This window comes from Scyliorhinus torazame, chromosome 2 (genome assembly GCF_047496885.1).
Source record: "Scyliorhinus torazame isolate Kashiwa2021f chromosome 2, sScyTor2.1, whole genome shotgun sequence".
NCBI lineage: Eukaryota > Metazoa > Chordata > Chondrichthyes > Carcharhiniformes > Scyliorhinidae > Scyliorhinus > Scyliorhinus torazame.
Window position 1 is genome coordinate 321,705,623 of NC_092708.1, and position 15,507 is coordinate 321,721,129.

The 15,507-nt window shown below is 44.5% G+C and overlaps 1 protein-coding gene across 1 annotated transcript in view; it reads left to right on the forward strand.

Moving 5' to 3' along the window:
• wdhd1 (WD repeat and HMG-box DNA binding protein 1) overlaps window positions 1-15,507 on the forward strand; it is a 110,062-nt gene that overhangs the window by 52,112 nt on the left and 42,443 nt on the right. The window contains 4 exon segments of the mRNA XM_072489704.1: window positions 5,482-5,619; window positions 6,372-6,528; window positions 8,662-8,776; window positions 14,721-14,852. Of these exon segments, the coding sequence (XP_072345805.1) occupies window positions 5,482-5,619; window positions 6,372-6,528; window positions 8,662-8,776; window positions 14,721-14,852 (542 nt within the window).

Consider the following 15,507-nt stretch of genomic DNA (forward strand, 5'->3'; position numbering starts at 1 on the left):
AGAGACCAAAATACACCACCTTGGTTTGAATGCAGCTCTCCAACTGAAAACGAAACTAAAACACAGAGCCACAAACAGCTTCCAGCTCAAAACGAAAGTAAAAAGCAGAGCCAGAGCCCAGCACCACCCACACAATGACATCACTGCGGCCACTTGAGAAGACAAACATTTCTTAAAGTGACATTCCCATGACAAAACTAACTAATGGAGTGCCACAGAAATTGGTGCAGCGTCGATCACTTATAATCTACTCATTAATTACTTGGATGAAGCGATGAGTTTATTGCAGCTAAATTTGCTTATATACAAAGATAGGTGGGAAAGCAAGTTGTGCCATCCAGGCAGATGGATGGGGTAAGTGAGTGGGCTAGAAATTGGCAGGTGGACTATAATGTGGGGAAATAAAGAGATTATCCACTATGGTAGGAAGAATAGAAAAGCAAAATTTTACTCAAATGGAGAGAGACTACAGAATTCTGTAGTAAAAAGGGATCTGGGTGTCCTTAGACATGTAACACAAATTCACAGGTAGGTACTCTTGTAACTAAGAAGGTAAATGGAATGTTGGCTTTTATTGCAAAAACTGTGGAATATAAAAGTAGGGAATCAATGATTGACTTGTATTGTCATTGTTCTGACAATACAGCAGTGTTTACACTTTAAAAGGGTACGTCATTTATTGTAAAGTGCTGGAGGTGGCGCAGTGGTTAGCTCTGCTGCCTCATGGCACCGAGGACCTGGGGTTGATCCCAGCCCCGGATCACTGGCCGTGTGGAGTTTGAACATTCTCCCCGTGTGTGCGTGGGTCTCACCCCCGCAATCCAAAAATATGTGCAGTCTCGGTGGATTGGCCACGCTAAATTGCCCCTTAATTTGAAAAAAAGAATTGGGTACTTTAAATTTACAAAAAATAAAAATTGTGACGTGCTTTGAGATGCCTGGTAGTTGTGAAAAGCAATGTTCAAATGCAAGTCTTTTTTCTTCGTAAACACTCGGGACTTTGTTTCATATCACCTTCATCGAAAAAGCCAAAAACCTCGAGGCCCTTACCAGTGTTGCATTAAAAGTTGCTGCCACTGTACAGGGCATCTGTGAACCACACCCAGAGTACTGCATACAGTTTTGGCCTCCTTATTTAATGAGGGATATACTTGCATTGGAGGCATTTCAGAGAAGATTCGCTGAGCTGTTTCCTGGGGTGAGGGGTTCTCTGATGAGGAAAAGCTGAGCAGGGTGAGCCTATACCTGTTGGAGTTCAGACGAATTGGAGGTGACCTTATTGAAACATGTGTGATTCTGAGGGGGCTTGACAGGATAGGTGCTGAGAGGATGTTTCCCCTTGTTTGGAAATCTACAACTAGGCGCACAGTTTCAGAATAAGAGATCTCCCATTTAAGATCAAGATGAGGAGGAATTTATTTTCTCAGAGGGTTCTGATTCTTTGGAATTCTGTACCTCAGATGGCGACTTGGTCAGTGAATATATTCTGGGATGAGTTGGACAGGATTTCTGATCTAGATGAGGTCAGAGCTCAGGAAATAGGTAGGAAAGTGGAATAATAATAATAATAGAAGCCAAGATCAGAGCAGCTCCGATCTTATTGAATGGCAGAGACCAGTAAGCAATCTGGCATACATATGCTGCCTCTCATGCTCATGTGCGGGGCAGGACATAAGTATTTAACTCTGCTTTTAAGTAAGTTCTTCAGTATGCTCACAGATGGTCAATTAGTCTTGATGCCTCTGACGATCTTTGAATAATCAAGATTTAGTAGTTGGGAATAAAAGAAGCTGTTTTCTCCACGAGTCAAGTTTCCAGCAATACTCGGTTAAAGAGTAAGTGAAGTGATAACATCAGAAGTTTTTCCAGTGGATCCCCTTTCATTCTGTTTCTCTAAGACATGAGTGGATCAGTGATTTGCCGCATCTCTCCAGTTTGGCGGAAGAGATTGGCCTTGCAGGTCCACTTGTTCACATCCATGCTCTACTTTAACTGCACTGTAGCTTGGAAATATTTTTACCGTACCTAAAGATGTCTTGAACGAGTTGGTTTGATGGCTGACCTGCCAATATTACCCTTGTGTGCTTAAAAAAAAAAATCAGTAGACCAAAAATGTCCAAATCCCTCTGTTTTAAATCAAGGCAAGGGGATTCCCTTGCACCAAATCTTGAATGCCACGCTGGTTAGGGCCTCGGGAGATTTACGGCTCTTTCTGTAAAGAAGACGTGAACCAAAGTCCCGAATGTTTACTAATGATAAAAATGATTTGCCGTTTATACAAAGCTTTTCATGTCCACAGACATATCAAGCTTTTTACAACTGGAGACATACCTTTTGAAGTGTAGTCGCCGTTATATTGTAGGACCAACAACAACAATACTAGCCAATTATTAATGTTTTGCATGACAGTTCCTCGCTGCCTATTTCTCACTGCTTTCCTGAATGCTTGTTTGAACTAGCTAAGCCCTGTTCTCCGTTTTTGTCCTTTTTTATATCCGCAAAGTTGTTTTCACATTAATTTTAAGTGATGCCTCCAAATCATTGCTCGAATTACTGGTGTTACATTCAATCCATTGCCAATTGCTGTTTTGAGGTATTTGAACGTGGTAGGAAGTTGTTAATAGCTGGAACGTTCTGCACCAGGGGCAGTGTATCAGCCAACGGTTTTGATGTTGGTACGTTGCAACCTCGGGCTCTTGTCCCATTCGTCATTATTGCAAACACTAATATTCTGAAGCAAACATTACATTTCTTTCTAATTATGTTTCTTTTGTATGTCTTTGCTAAATCAAAACCTGGGTGGTGGACTGAAAAGAGCAGCGACAGGCTCGTGGCTCAAATACAAATATTTGCTTTGTGCCTGATGAAAATTCATTGGAAACATTCACTAATAGCTGCTCTCTTCAGAAGTAAATGGGAAAATGTTACTTCTGTTGTAAAAGACAGGACTTTGCTATTTATTTTAATTTATATTTCTTAAATGTTAAATGGCAGATTTAAAACCGCATTCTTTACTCCAAAAGCAGACCAGCAAGAACCCATGTGTATGGCATGTATGTTCACTATTTTAAAAACCTTAAGAGCACACTCCCAATTTTTTTCATGTATTTTTTAATAATTCCAAGTTTCCTTTGAATTCAAAACATCTGGGTCATTTTAATTGGGCAGCCCATTAAAATGGCAGTGTGTAGTCCCTTTTAAGCATAATGTGAAATATTTAGCTGAAATGAGCACCGCTTTTCCATTGTCAACTAACACTCCATATCCAGCCTCCCTTTCTTCTCGAGTCCCTGAATGTGTTGTTGGCATGCAAATTCTGGCTCATTGCTCCCACACCTCCCATTTGAGTCCCTCTAGTTGCGTTTCCACCCTACCAAATTGCTGAAAATGTCCCAATTAGAGCCACTACTTTTTTTTTTTCTTTATTTGTTTGTGGGACGTGGACGTCGGGGGCTGTGCCTGCATTTATTGCCCATCCCTAATTGCCCTTGAGGGGGCAGTTCAGAATCAACCGCATTGCTGTGGACCTGGAGTCACATGTAGGCTAGACCAGGCAAGGACGGCAGATTTCCTTCCCTAAACGACATTCGTGAACCAGGTGGGTTTTTATGACAATCGACAATGGTTTTGTGGTCATCATTAGACTCCTGATTTTTATTGGATTCTAATTTCACCATCTGCAGTGTCAGTGTTGAACCTGGGTCCCCAGAGCATTACTCTGGATCTCTGATTTATTTGTCCAGTGACAATACTCCTCCCCCACCACCATATTCTCTAACGTGACAGTGCATATTTCATTGGAAAAGCCAATGACTATTGTCTTCAGCCCCCAACATAACATCCATAACCTCACTGTTGATTTTGTTTCTCTATGTCTCCACCTTTACCTCAGCCCATCCATTGCTTAAACCCTCATCGATGTCTTGTCACCTCCAGATTTGACTATTCCAATGCTTTCCTGTTTTAGCCTCCTATCTTTCACCCTTTAGTAACTTCAATATTTTGTGTGCCACACCTTGTTCCATTGGCTCCTGGTCCTCCGATTTAAAATTTATAATCCTAGTCTTTTAATCCCGCAATAGCTTCTTCCCTCCTCCTTTTGGAGGTGAGTGGGTGGAAGATGGTGACAAAGTTGTAATGCCACTGCATTCGTAATCCAGAGGCCCAGGCTAATGAATGCTCTGGGAATATGGGTTCAAACCCCAGCAGGGCAGCTGCAGAATTTAGATTCAATTAATCTGGAATAGAAAGCTAGTCTCAGTAATGGTGACCGTGAAGCTACGACCAGCTGTCGGAAAAAAAACATCTGGTTCACTAATGTCCTTCAGGGAACAAAATCTGCCATCCGACTCCGTCTGGCCGACGTGTGCCTCCAGATCCACAGCAATGTGGTTGACTCTTAACTGACCTCTGAAATGACCCAGCAACCCACCCAGTCCAAGTGTGATTAGTGATCAGCAGCAGATGCTGGCCTTGCCCGCCCTGCCCACATTCCATGAAAGAATACATTTTTAAAAAAACCTGTAACCTCCTCCTTCAGGTTGACAAATCTCCTTCCCCTTTGCCCTTCCATCAGTGGCTCTGTTCTCAACGGCCCAGGCAGACTCCCTGCCTAAAATCCTCTGCCTTTTCAATCCCTCCTCTCGGATCACCTCTGGGCTTGTGCTCACCTTCTATAAAGCACCGGTGGGGCATTTTATTGCATTAAAAGTACAATATACTGTAAATATAAATTGTTGGATGAACAAGGATGTAATTCTGTTCCCTCCATGTAAATGAAAACTGCCACCTAGTGGACTTATAAAACCTTTGCAGTTTTGTGATCCATTGTTCTACGTGACCCAAGACGATAGTCATGGGTTTATATAGCGTTTTTAACAACCACTAAGAGTCTCTAAGTGCTTCACAACCAATTAAATACTTTTGTCGAACTAGCCAACTTTTGAAGCGGTGAAATTGTGCTGAAGGAGGTTGATGCACAATCAATTACTCGTGAGACAAGGAGAGTCATACTAATCGGCTTTAATCAGCTAGAACTGTACCCAGCAGCTTCGATACAGAAAGTGACGGCTGCTGGGACGGCATGGGTTCTTATACCCCGCCTCTCAGGGCGGAGCTATGTGCGTTAGCCAATGGTAGACTCCAAGGTCTAGCCAATGGGCATCCACCTCTCAGGTATTGCAATACCTGGTATTACCACAGAAGTTTTAACCTTTGTGTCTTTGTCAGGAGAATAAGTTAACGATCCAGAAGTTGTTGACTGTTGGAGGTTATTGACTTGCACCCATTCCAGCAGCTATGCTGTCTGTGTAACTGCTCTGTTATTATCCTGTAATTCTCCAGCATGGAAAGTGGATTCAAGAGCTAACTACATCCCAGCCTGAGTTTCGGTGTAAAGTCATTTGTTTTGTTTTTAGGGGAGTAATAAAAAGGGCCTCTTGTCATTGGCTATCTGAGATGAAGTTTGCTTTCTCTCTGCAGGCACTGGGTTTGATGGAGATCAATGTCTGGGCGTGCAACTAATGGAATTAGGAAGAAGAAACCGTCAGATTGTGCAAGGGGCACCCCTTCCTCTCAACAAGAGGTCTTACCTGATGTGGCAAGGCTTCTCTGCTGAAGGTTATTTTAATATCTACCCATAAATTTCCAATTACTGTAGGACCTAGCATGCCAACTGTGAAGAAGGGAAAATATAATTATTAACCTGGAAACGTGATGTTACACTCTGTGCGTGTACGCAAATATGTGTCCAGATATGTTCACAATGTATTGATCAACGTTAATACGTTAAATTAATGGAAAGTGAAAGGAACTGAGAAAACACAATGTCCACACAGATTAATCGGTATTTAATGGCAAAAGAAAGATATTATTGAATGAGATTCTTCATTTAAACCGCTGAAGGGTTATTCTTGAAGTCCAAGACGATCTTTCTTGGATGTATATCAGCCTGTGGTGCATTTACAGTATTTTTTCTTTTAATTTCATTTTTTTTTTTTAAATCCTGTTGGCAGTTAAATCATTTTTGTTTGTTTCTTTAAAAAGACATATACTTATAACCTTTGATTTCTGAACATTGGTAAAAGGCCTGTTCTATTGCTGTATTGGCCCCTTGTATAGCAAGTATGGCTATATTTTTCTTAGAAGTGTAATAGATGTTTTGACAGAAGGGCTGAACTTGAAGTTTAAACATCTCACCCAGGACATCTAACTTGATTATTCAACTTGATTGCCTTTGTATTATAGTGAATGTCTTTTCGAAATAGCATTTGTAACTTGTCTTGAAACCATTAACAATCCCAAAACAATGTTACACTAAATATGCATAACAATTGGAACTTTGTCTAATGTTTAATCCTCTTTTTTGGTAGGTACCCCAGCATTTGCAGATTCGGATGGGATAGTGCGAATGCTGAACAGATCTCTAGGGAACACTTGGATTCCTATTTCTAACACCAGGGACCATTGCAAGGGCAATTCTGATTATTACTGGGTGGTTGGTATCCATGAAAACCCTCAGCAACTCAGGTAAAGGAAGTATGCCAGTTAGATGTATGGTGTGCATTTTTACTAATCTCTCAAAATGAGAAGATGGCCACAAAACGTTACTACAAGTTTTCACTATTTTGAACCATGTTCCAAATACAACTTAATTGTACCCTGTATTACTTTGCATCATGAATCTTAGAAATTGCTTCATTTCAGTACAAAAGTGCAAAGAAGCTGGATTCATACGTTCTTTAAACTTATTTCACTTTTCCACTGGATCTGTGAATAATTTGTATACTAGGGTGCATTAATATGGCAACATTAGTGTTGATGAGAGACTATTGGGGTACTTGAATGTACAGTGCCCAAATGTGTTTATATGTCACTCTAGTAATTCTACTTAGAATGATAACTAATGCGCTCATTGCACCTTTGCACAGGCAGTGTGGTATTTCTGACAATGTTCACCATTAGGAAAAAAACTGGGGTGCAGTTTTTCCTTTTTTTTTAAATTATATTTTATTCCAAACAATACAAAGTTTCCACAATCATCTAAAACACACACAACCATAATACAGACAGTTTGTCACTTTTATGTCTTTGTAAACTGATTCATTTTACCCCCAATCTCTTCCTCCCCCCCCCCCCCCCTTAATTTAATTGCTGGCGACAAATCGAGATGAACAGACTCCACTTCGAATTGAACACCTCCTCTGACCCCCTAAGGGCATGCCGAATTGTTTCCATTTACAGAGACTCTGCCACATCCCTCAACCACACCAAAGCCCTAGGTGGCACCATCAACCTCGATCCAAGTAGGATTTGCTGCTGGGAAATCAGTCCAGCAGTTCCGGCAACTCCAATACACCAAAAATTGCCACCAAAGGGCGAGGCTCCAATCTCGCCCCCACGATCGTCGACAAAGTCTCGAACCCAACCAGTTTTGAGCAGGACAAAAACATATGCATGTGATTCGCTGGCCCCCTTGAGCATCTCCCACAACTATTGTCCACGTCAGGGAAGAATCCACCCACATGCACTCCAGTCACATGAGCCCTGTGAACAACTTTAAATTGAATCTGGCACAAGAGGAGGTATAGTTCACCCAATACAGTGTTTCACTCCAGGCCCTTCCCTCCTTAATGCCATTCCCAGCTCCTCATACTTCCCCTTTATCGCTGCTAACGGGGTCTTTTTTGTCTCCTGCAACCTCCCATATATATCAGAGATCTTCCCTTCCCCTAGCTCATCGCATGGCAACAATCTACCCATCAACATATGACTCGGCAGCTGAGGAAATGAAGGGAACTCTTTGTGACCAAAGCCCCACACCAGCATAGACCTAAATTCGCTCCCCCTTCGGGAGCTGGTATTTCTATTTCAATTCCTCCAGCCCCACGAACCGATTCCTGATCCTCTCGCCCCCTTCCCTCTTCCAAACAAAGAACAAAGAAATGTACAGCACAGGAACAGGCCCTTCGGCCCTCCAAGCCCGTGCCGACCATACTGCCCGACTAAACTACAATCTTCTACACTTCCTGGGTCCGTATCCTTCTATTCCCATCCTATTCATATATTTGTCAAGATGCCCCTTAAATGTCCCTATCGTCCCTGCTTCCACTACCTCCTCCGGTAGTGAGTTCCAGGCACCCACTACCCTCTGCGTAAAAAAACTTGCCTCGTACATCTACTCTAAACCTTGCCCCTCTCACCTTAAACCTATGCCCCCTAGTAATTGACCCCTCTACCCTGGGGAAAAGCCTCTGACTATCCACTCTGTCTATGCCCCTCATAATTTTGTATACCTCTATCAGGTCGCCCCTCAACCTCCTTCGTTCCAGTGAGAACAAACCTAAATGAGGAATCCATTATGGAATGGCTTCAATGTCTAAAAGCACCTGAGCCATTTAAAATACATGACCTCACACGAGTAAGCCTTTGTATAATTTGCATGGGATGTTTTCAAATTATTTGGTTGCTGTTGTGCACTTAATTGGTGGGCCTGTGCACTTGCATGACAACATTTCCTAATATTTAAATAGTGCTGGTTAGCAATGCATTAAAAGAAAATCTTGTTCAGCTTATGGGAATGATAATTATGATGCAAGACTGACAGGAATGATTAATGTTTCTTGCACCATGAGAACTAAAGTGACATTTTATCGTTAACAGATGTATTCCATGTAAAGGATCCAGGTTTCCACCTACACTTCCACGCCCCACTGTAACAATTCTACCACTGAAGCTACCTTATTGTCAAACCAGTTCAGAAAAAGGACAAATGGAGGTATGTGATGAGTGTTTCTTTTGTATCAATTCAGCGTCCTACGGCAATTCCTGAATATTGTTTATCATTTATAATAATCTTTATTGTCACAAGTAGGCTTACATTAACACTGCAATGAAGTTACTGTGTAAAGCCCCTTGTCGCCACATTCCGGCGCCTCTTCGGGTACGCAGAGGGAGAATTCAGAATGTCCAAATTACCTAACAGTACATCTTTTGGGACTGTGGGAGGAAACCGGCGCAGCCACATGGAGAACGTGCAGACTCCGCACAGACAGCGAGCCAAGTCGTGAATCGAACTTGGGACCCTGGCGCAGTGAAGCCACATTGCTAACCACTGCGCTACCGTGCTGCCTTCAAAATATTATGCAAACCTATTATGCAATGGTACTTCAATCTTGTTCGCAAAATCCAAAGCTCTGTACCTTATTATTTCTGAATTTCAAAATGAATTTAATAAAAGATAAATTAAGTCATTATACGCAAGACCATAAGACATGGGAGAAGAAGTAGGCCATTCAGCCATTTTGAGTCTGTTCTTCTATTCAATGAGATCATGATTGATCTGATGTGATCATCCTCACTCCATTTCCCACCTCATCCCCATAACCCCTGATTCCCTCACTGATTATAAATCTGGCTATCTCAACCTTGGATACACTTAGCGACCCAGCCTCTACAGCCCTCTGTGGTAAAGAATTCCACAACTTTGTTACCCTCTTGAGAGAAGAGATTCTTCCTCATCCCTGCCTTAAATGGGCAAGCCCTTACTTGGAGATTATGCCTGCTGGTACCTGCCTTAAATGGGCAAGCCCTTACTCTGAGATTATGCCTGCTGGTGCCAACCTGGCAATGCCAACCTGTGCCAGGAGACAGTGCAAGGGGTTGACCCTCTGTGGCGTCCCATTGGCTGTTTGTTTGGGGGGGGGGGGTTAGATCTCCATGTTGATGCTTGGTGAGGGCAGCAATATCGGACGGGGTTTCTTTCTGTGCTGATCGGGGTGCCGTTTAAAGATGGCGTCTCGATCTATGTGGAGTCTGCCTTGTCAGCTCTATCAGGCCCCACCACAGTGACCGCAAAAACCGCGGCCACTGTTTTGTTTCTCCACCCACAGTGGCTCAAAATCTGGAGAGCTACACACCGGTTTTCAGCCAGAACCTGACACTCGGACAACATATCAGAAATTCTGCCCTTTTTGTTATCCTCTCCACTTGCCTTCCCACCTATTTTTGTGTAATCCACAAACTTGGCATAAGTGCAGTCATTTCCCTCGTCCAAGTCATTAATATATGCGGTAAAGAGGGCAGCATGGCGGCACAGTGCTGCCTACGGCGCTGAGGACCCAGGTTCGAATCCCGGCCCTGGGACTCTGTCCGTGAGGAGTTTGCACATTCTCCCCGTGTCTGCATGGGTCTCACCCCCATAACCCAAAGATTTGTTGCATTTTCTGATTTAATTTTTTGAAAAGCAGTATGTCAATGAAAATTGGTGAAGGTGTCTGAATATTAACTCTTTTACTGAGTATACGTTTTTGAGCTTGTAGATCGTAAGGTCCTTCGTAAATTCATGTGCTTAGAATTGCATGCACAGGCAGCACGGTGGCGCAGTGGTTAGCACTGCAGTCTCACGGCGCCGAGGTCCCAGGTTCAATCCCTGCTCTGGGTCACTGTCCGTGTGGATTTTGCACATTCTCCCCGTGATTGCGTGGGTTTCGCCCCCACAACCCAAAGATGTGCTGGGTAGGTGGATTGGACACGCTAAATTGCCCCTTAAATTGGAAAAATGAAATGGGTACGCTAAATTTATTTTTTAAAAAAGAATTGCATGCAGAACTATGGATGTAATATTTTAAAAACTGACTTCCAATCTTTAAAAATTGAATGAACAATTGATGATCGTATGAAAGAATGAGGTTCTTGTCGGCAGTTTAAAACACAGTGCCATTTGCAATGGAACAGGCGTGAAATCATAGTTATGGTTAACTTCCAATAAGACGGTGAAAGCACTTAGACGATTTGTGCGAATCTGGGGGAAGGAGGCTTAATTCCAGCTAATATAATGGGGGTGGTAAATTGGCAGGGTGAAGAAGTCATCGGTAGTTAAAATCAAACAGTTTCTATAACTAATGGATGACCAGCTCTCCCAGTTTGCTACCCAAGGGGTGAAAAGTATTGCCGCAGTGCTTCTCTTTTTTTTTTTTATAAATGTTTTTTATTGGGTTTTTGAACAAAGTATATTTGCCGTTATGTACACTGGATATGAGATATATATATAAGGGAAGGGCACACACACAAATCACAAAGGGGAAAAAAAAAAGTAACAACACGAGAGAAATACAAAATCAAATGAAGTAACTGGTAGGGTATTATGCACCCTCTCAACAGCAGCAACTCTGTACACTTGGCAAAATTATTTACACACCTAAGTAGGCATCTGTTTGTTTGGGGGGGGGGGGGGGGGGGGTGTAGATATATATTTGGGTGCCGGAGAGAGAATTACGGAGTGCAATACTTGAATGGGTCTGGTGCCGGTGTTGCCTCTCGCTTCTCCCGGACGGATTTCGCTGTCGTTTCAGCCGGCACTCCCGTCTTCTGCCTGTATTCTCCTTTTTTCTCTGTTCCTGTGGATGCCAAGTTTGTCAACGTTCCCCCCAACCACCACACCACCTTCCTGGCTCTCCTCTATTGTTCCCTGTCTCTTCCCTCTTTCCCCCCCCCCCCCCCCCCCCCCCCCCCACCCCGTGGTTCGCCTTTCCTTCCTCTTAGATTTAGCTGTTTCCCCCCCCCCCCTTTCCCGGTGTATCTCTCCCTCTCATGCTTTGGCTGCTTTCCCCTGGTTCTTGGCTACCTGGCTATTCTTCTGCTTGTTTGTTGGCCACAAACAAATCCGGGAACAATTGGGTGAATGGCTCCCGCGTTCTGTGGAAGCCGTCATCTGACCCTTGGATGGCGAATTTGATTTTCTCCATTTGGAGAGATTCTGAGAGGTCGGACAGCCAGTCTGCAGCTTTGGGTGGTGCTGCTGACCGCCAGCCGAACAGGATTCTACGGCGGGCGATCAGGGAGGCAAAGGCAAGGGCGTCCGCCCTCCTCCCCAGGAATAGATCTGGCTGGTCTGAAACCCCGAAGACGGCCACTTTCGGGCATGGCTCCACCCTCACCCCCACCACTTTGGACATTGCCTCGAAGAAGGCTGTCCAGTACTCCACAAGTCTGGGGCAAGACCAGAACATGTGGCCGGGCCTCCTTGGCACCGTTCACATCTATCCTCCACCTCCGGGAAGAACGTACTCATACAGGTTCTTGTTAAGTTGTGTCAGGCTGCGCCTTGCGCACGTGGAGGTGGAGTTGACCCTATACAGTGCTTTGTTCCAGAGTCCCCACCCTATTTCAATCCCCATGTCCTCCTCCCATTTCATTCTTGTTACGTCCAGTACGGTGTCAGCTCCTTCTACCAGTCGGTCATACATGTCGCTACAGTTTCCTTTCTCTAATATGCTTGCGTCCAGTAACTCTTCCAGTAGTGTCTGGCGTGGCGGTTGTGGGTATGTCCTTGTATCCTTTCGTAGGAAATTTTTGAGTTGCAGGTACAGCTCGTTCTCCCTGGCTAGCTGGAATTTCTCTGTCAGTTCGTCCAGTGTTGCGACCCTGCCGTCGGTGTATAGGTCCCTGACTGTCAGTGTCCTTCTGTCCTGTCCCCACTTTATAAAGGTGGCATCAGTCAGCGCTGGTGTGAACCTATGGTTGTTGCAGATGGGAACTTTGTCCGATATTTTGGTCAGAACAAATTGCTGCCGTAGTTGGTTCCAGGACTGGAGGGTGGCTATGACCACTGGGCTGCTGTAGTGTTTTTTTGGTGGGGATGGGAGTGCTGCCATAACGAGGGCCCGGAGGGAGGTCACCCTGCAGGAGGCCTCTTCCGCGCACACCCACTCGGCTTCTGGCTCCTTGATCCATCCTTATTCGCTCGGCTGTCGCCGCCCAGTGATAAAATTATAGGTTTGGGAGGCCTAGCCCCTCACTGGATTTTGTTTTTTGTAAGACCTTCTTTGGGATCCTAGCATCTCTCTTCCCCCCCCCCCCCCCCCCCCCCAGTTTGTCAAGTGCTTTGAAAAAGGCCTTGGGGATGTAGATCGCGATGGATCTGAATAGGAAGAGGTACCTGGGCAGCACATTCATTTTGATCGTCTGGACTCCTCGCGAGGGAGAGTGGGAGTGTGTTCCAGCTTTGCAGGTCCTTTTTTACTTCCTCTGTCAGACTGGTGAGATTCCATTTATGGACCCCTTTCCAGTCTGGGCTATTTGGATTTCCAGGTAGCGGAATTTGTCTTGGCTTGTTTAAACATTAGTGCTGCCCCACCTACTTGTGGGTGTACCGGGAAGATCTCACTTTTGCTCATGTTGAGTTTGTAGCCCGAGAAGGCGGCAAACTCTTTCAGGAGCGTGATGATTCTGTCCATGCAGCTTTGTGGGTCCGAAATGTAGAGGAGCAGGTCATCTGCATAGAGTGTGACTCTGTGCTCTCTGCTGCCCCTTTGGATCCCCCTCCAGCTTTCTGCTGCTCTGAGCGCAATTGCTAGTGGCTCGATCGCTAGAGCGAACAGCAGCGCGGACAGTGGGCATCCTTGTCTGGTGCGCCTGTGCAACTGGAAGTATCGGGAGTTGGTGTTGTTTGTCCGTACGCTCGCCATGGGAGCGTTGTATAGGAGTTTTACCCAGGAGGTGAATCCTGTTCCAAGCTCAAACTTCTCCAGTACCTCTTGGGTATTTCCATTTGACTTTGCCGAAGGCCTTTTCTGCGTCTAGGGAGACGATCACCTCTGGTCTTCTCTCCCTGGATGGGGTCATTATCATGTTCAGCAGGCGCCTAATGTTCGAATAAAGCTGTCTACCTTTGACAAAGCCCGGCTGGTCCTCTGCGACCACCTATGGTACGCAGTCTTCTAGCCTTTTGGCTAGAATCTTGGCCAGTATTTTGGCATCTGCATTCAGCAGTGAGATGGGTCTGTATAACCCACATTCCGTTGGGTCTTTCTCTTTTAGGTATCAGCGAGATTAAGGCCTGTGCTAGTATAGGTGGCAGTGTGCCCCTTGCTAGCGAGTCTGTGAACATCTCCTGCAGGTGCGGAGCCAGTGCTGTCTCAAATTATTTGTAGAACGGGTTCCCGGCGCCTTCCCCGCCTGCATGGAGCTAATGCTGTCCATGATCTCTCCCAGTGCTAGTGGTGCTTCCAGACCCCGTTTTCTGCCCTCCCCCACGACTGGTATGTCCAGTCCATCAAGGAACTGTCATCCCGGACTCCCCCATTGGGGGCTCTGAGGTGTACAGCCCTTGGTAAAAGGCCCTAAAGGCTTTGTTGATCTTTTCTGTTTCTAATGTGCCTCTAGTATCCCTGATTTGTGCAATTTCTCTGGTGGCTGCCTGCTTTCTCAGCTGGTGTGCCAGCAGGCGGCTGGCTTTGTCTCCGTGTTCGTATAGGGTCTCACGTGCCTGGTGGAGTCGATGCACTGCTTTCCTGGTGGGGAGCACATCAAAGTTCCTTTGTAACTCCTCTCCGCCAGGAGCTCTACGGTCGGGGCCTCGGAGTATTGCCGCAGTGCTTCTTAAAGACCACCGTATTCCACAGTCAAATAATGCTAATTCATGCCTACCCTGTCATTTCTGATCTTTGAAAGATGCCAGATGGTGCTTTTTGTAACTTCTGGCATGTATTGTTACTGTGGGGATATGCAGGCACTTAATTTGAGACTTGGATTTCTAAGCAGTGATTAATCTCAAGGGTAGCTTGTGGATGGATTTCATGATATAGAAACCTGTTTGCGGGTTTCACAACATTGTTATAAATAGTTCAGTCTAAAATATTTTCTAGTATTTGTGAAGCCTGTGTTGAAATTTTATTGGTAGCATATCATTAGTGATTTTAAATTCTTTCCCATCATCCTAGGAACAGTACTGGCGATCTGTTCTATTTCACAATCATTTTGACTATCTGGCAGAAAATAACTATGAATTTGACGAAACTGCAAAACACCAAGCACTAAAGGAACAACAGGAACTGCTAATGAAGATGTTTGCTGTGAGTAAATTCTATATAATCTTAAACAGCTGTTGCTGCAAATATACGCATCCTCCTTTTCCTGACTATGAAGAGGAAGTTATGTGAACATCATGCAAAGAAAGGGACTTTGAGTGCAATTTCATTTTAAATTTATAACAGAAAGAACATGCTGTTTGATTAGATCAGTCAATCATTGGGACATTGGCCTATGTACCTGGCATTGCACTGGTGCTGACGTTCATACACTGTTACTCAATTATGTAGGCAGAATAGCACGTTCCTTCAGTTGCTTGTAATAGGCAGTATACAAATCCTACTCAACCAGCCTGCACTTGGAAAAGCCCAAAACAATATGTCTGTTGTAGGATGTGATTCCACGATTGGACAGCACTTGCTGAACAATTCTGAGTGTGTTAATTGTTGCACGAACAACCGATATAAGATAATCAGTCGAGCTCGTAATATGGCTTCACTTGCTAGAGGTGACATACATTCATACACACAAACATGTTCACTGCATACAAAAGGAATATGCTCAAGCCTTGTGCCACTTTGAATTAGCCTGGAGCTAGGAGAGCGTATAGTTCCCCACCGCTTACTTCATGGCAACACCTCGGCCAATCAGCATCCTTTTCTCCTGTAGTGTAAATTGTTATCGTTTGAAATTTGGCAT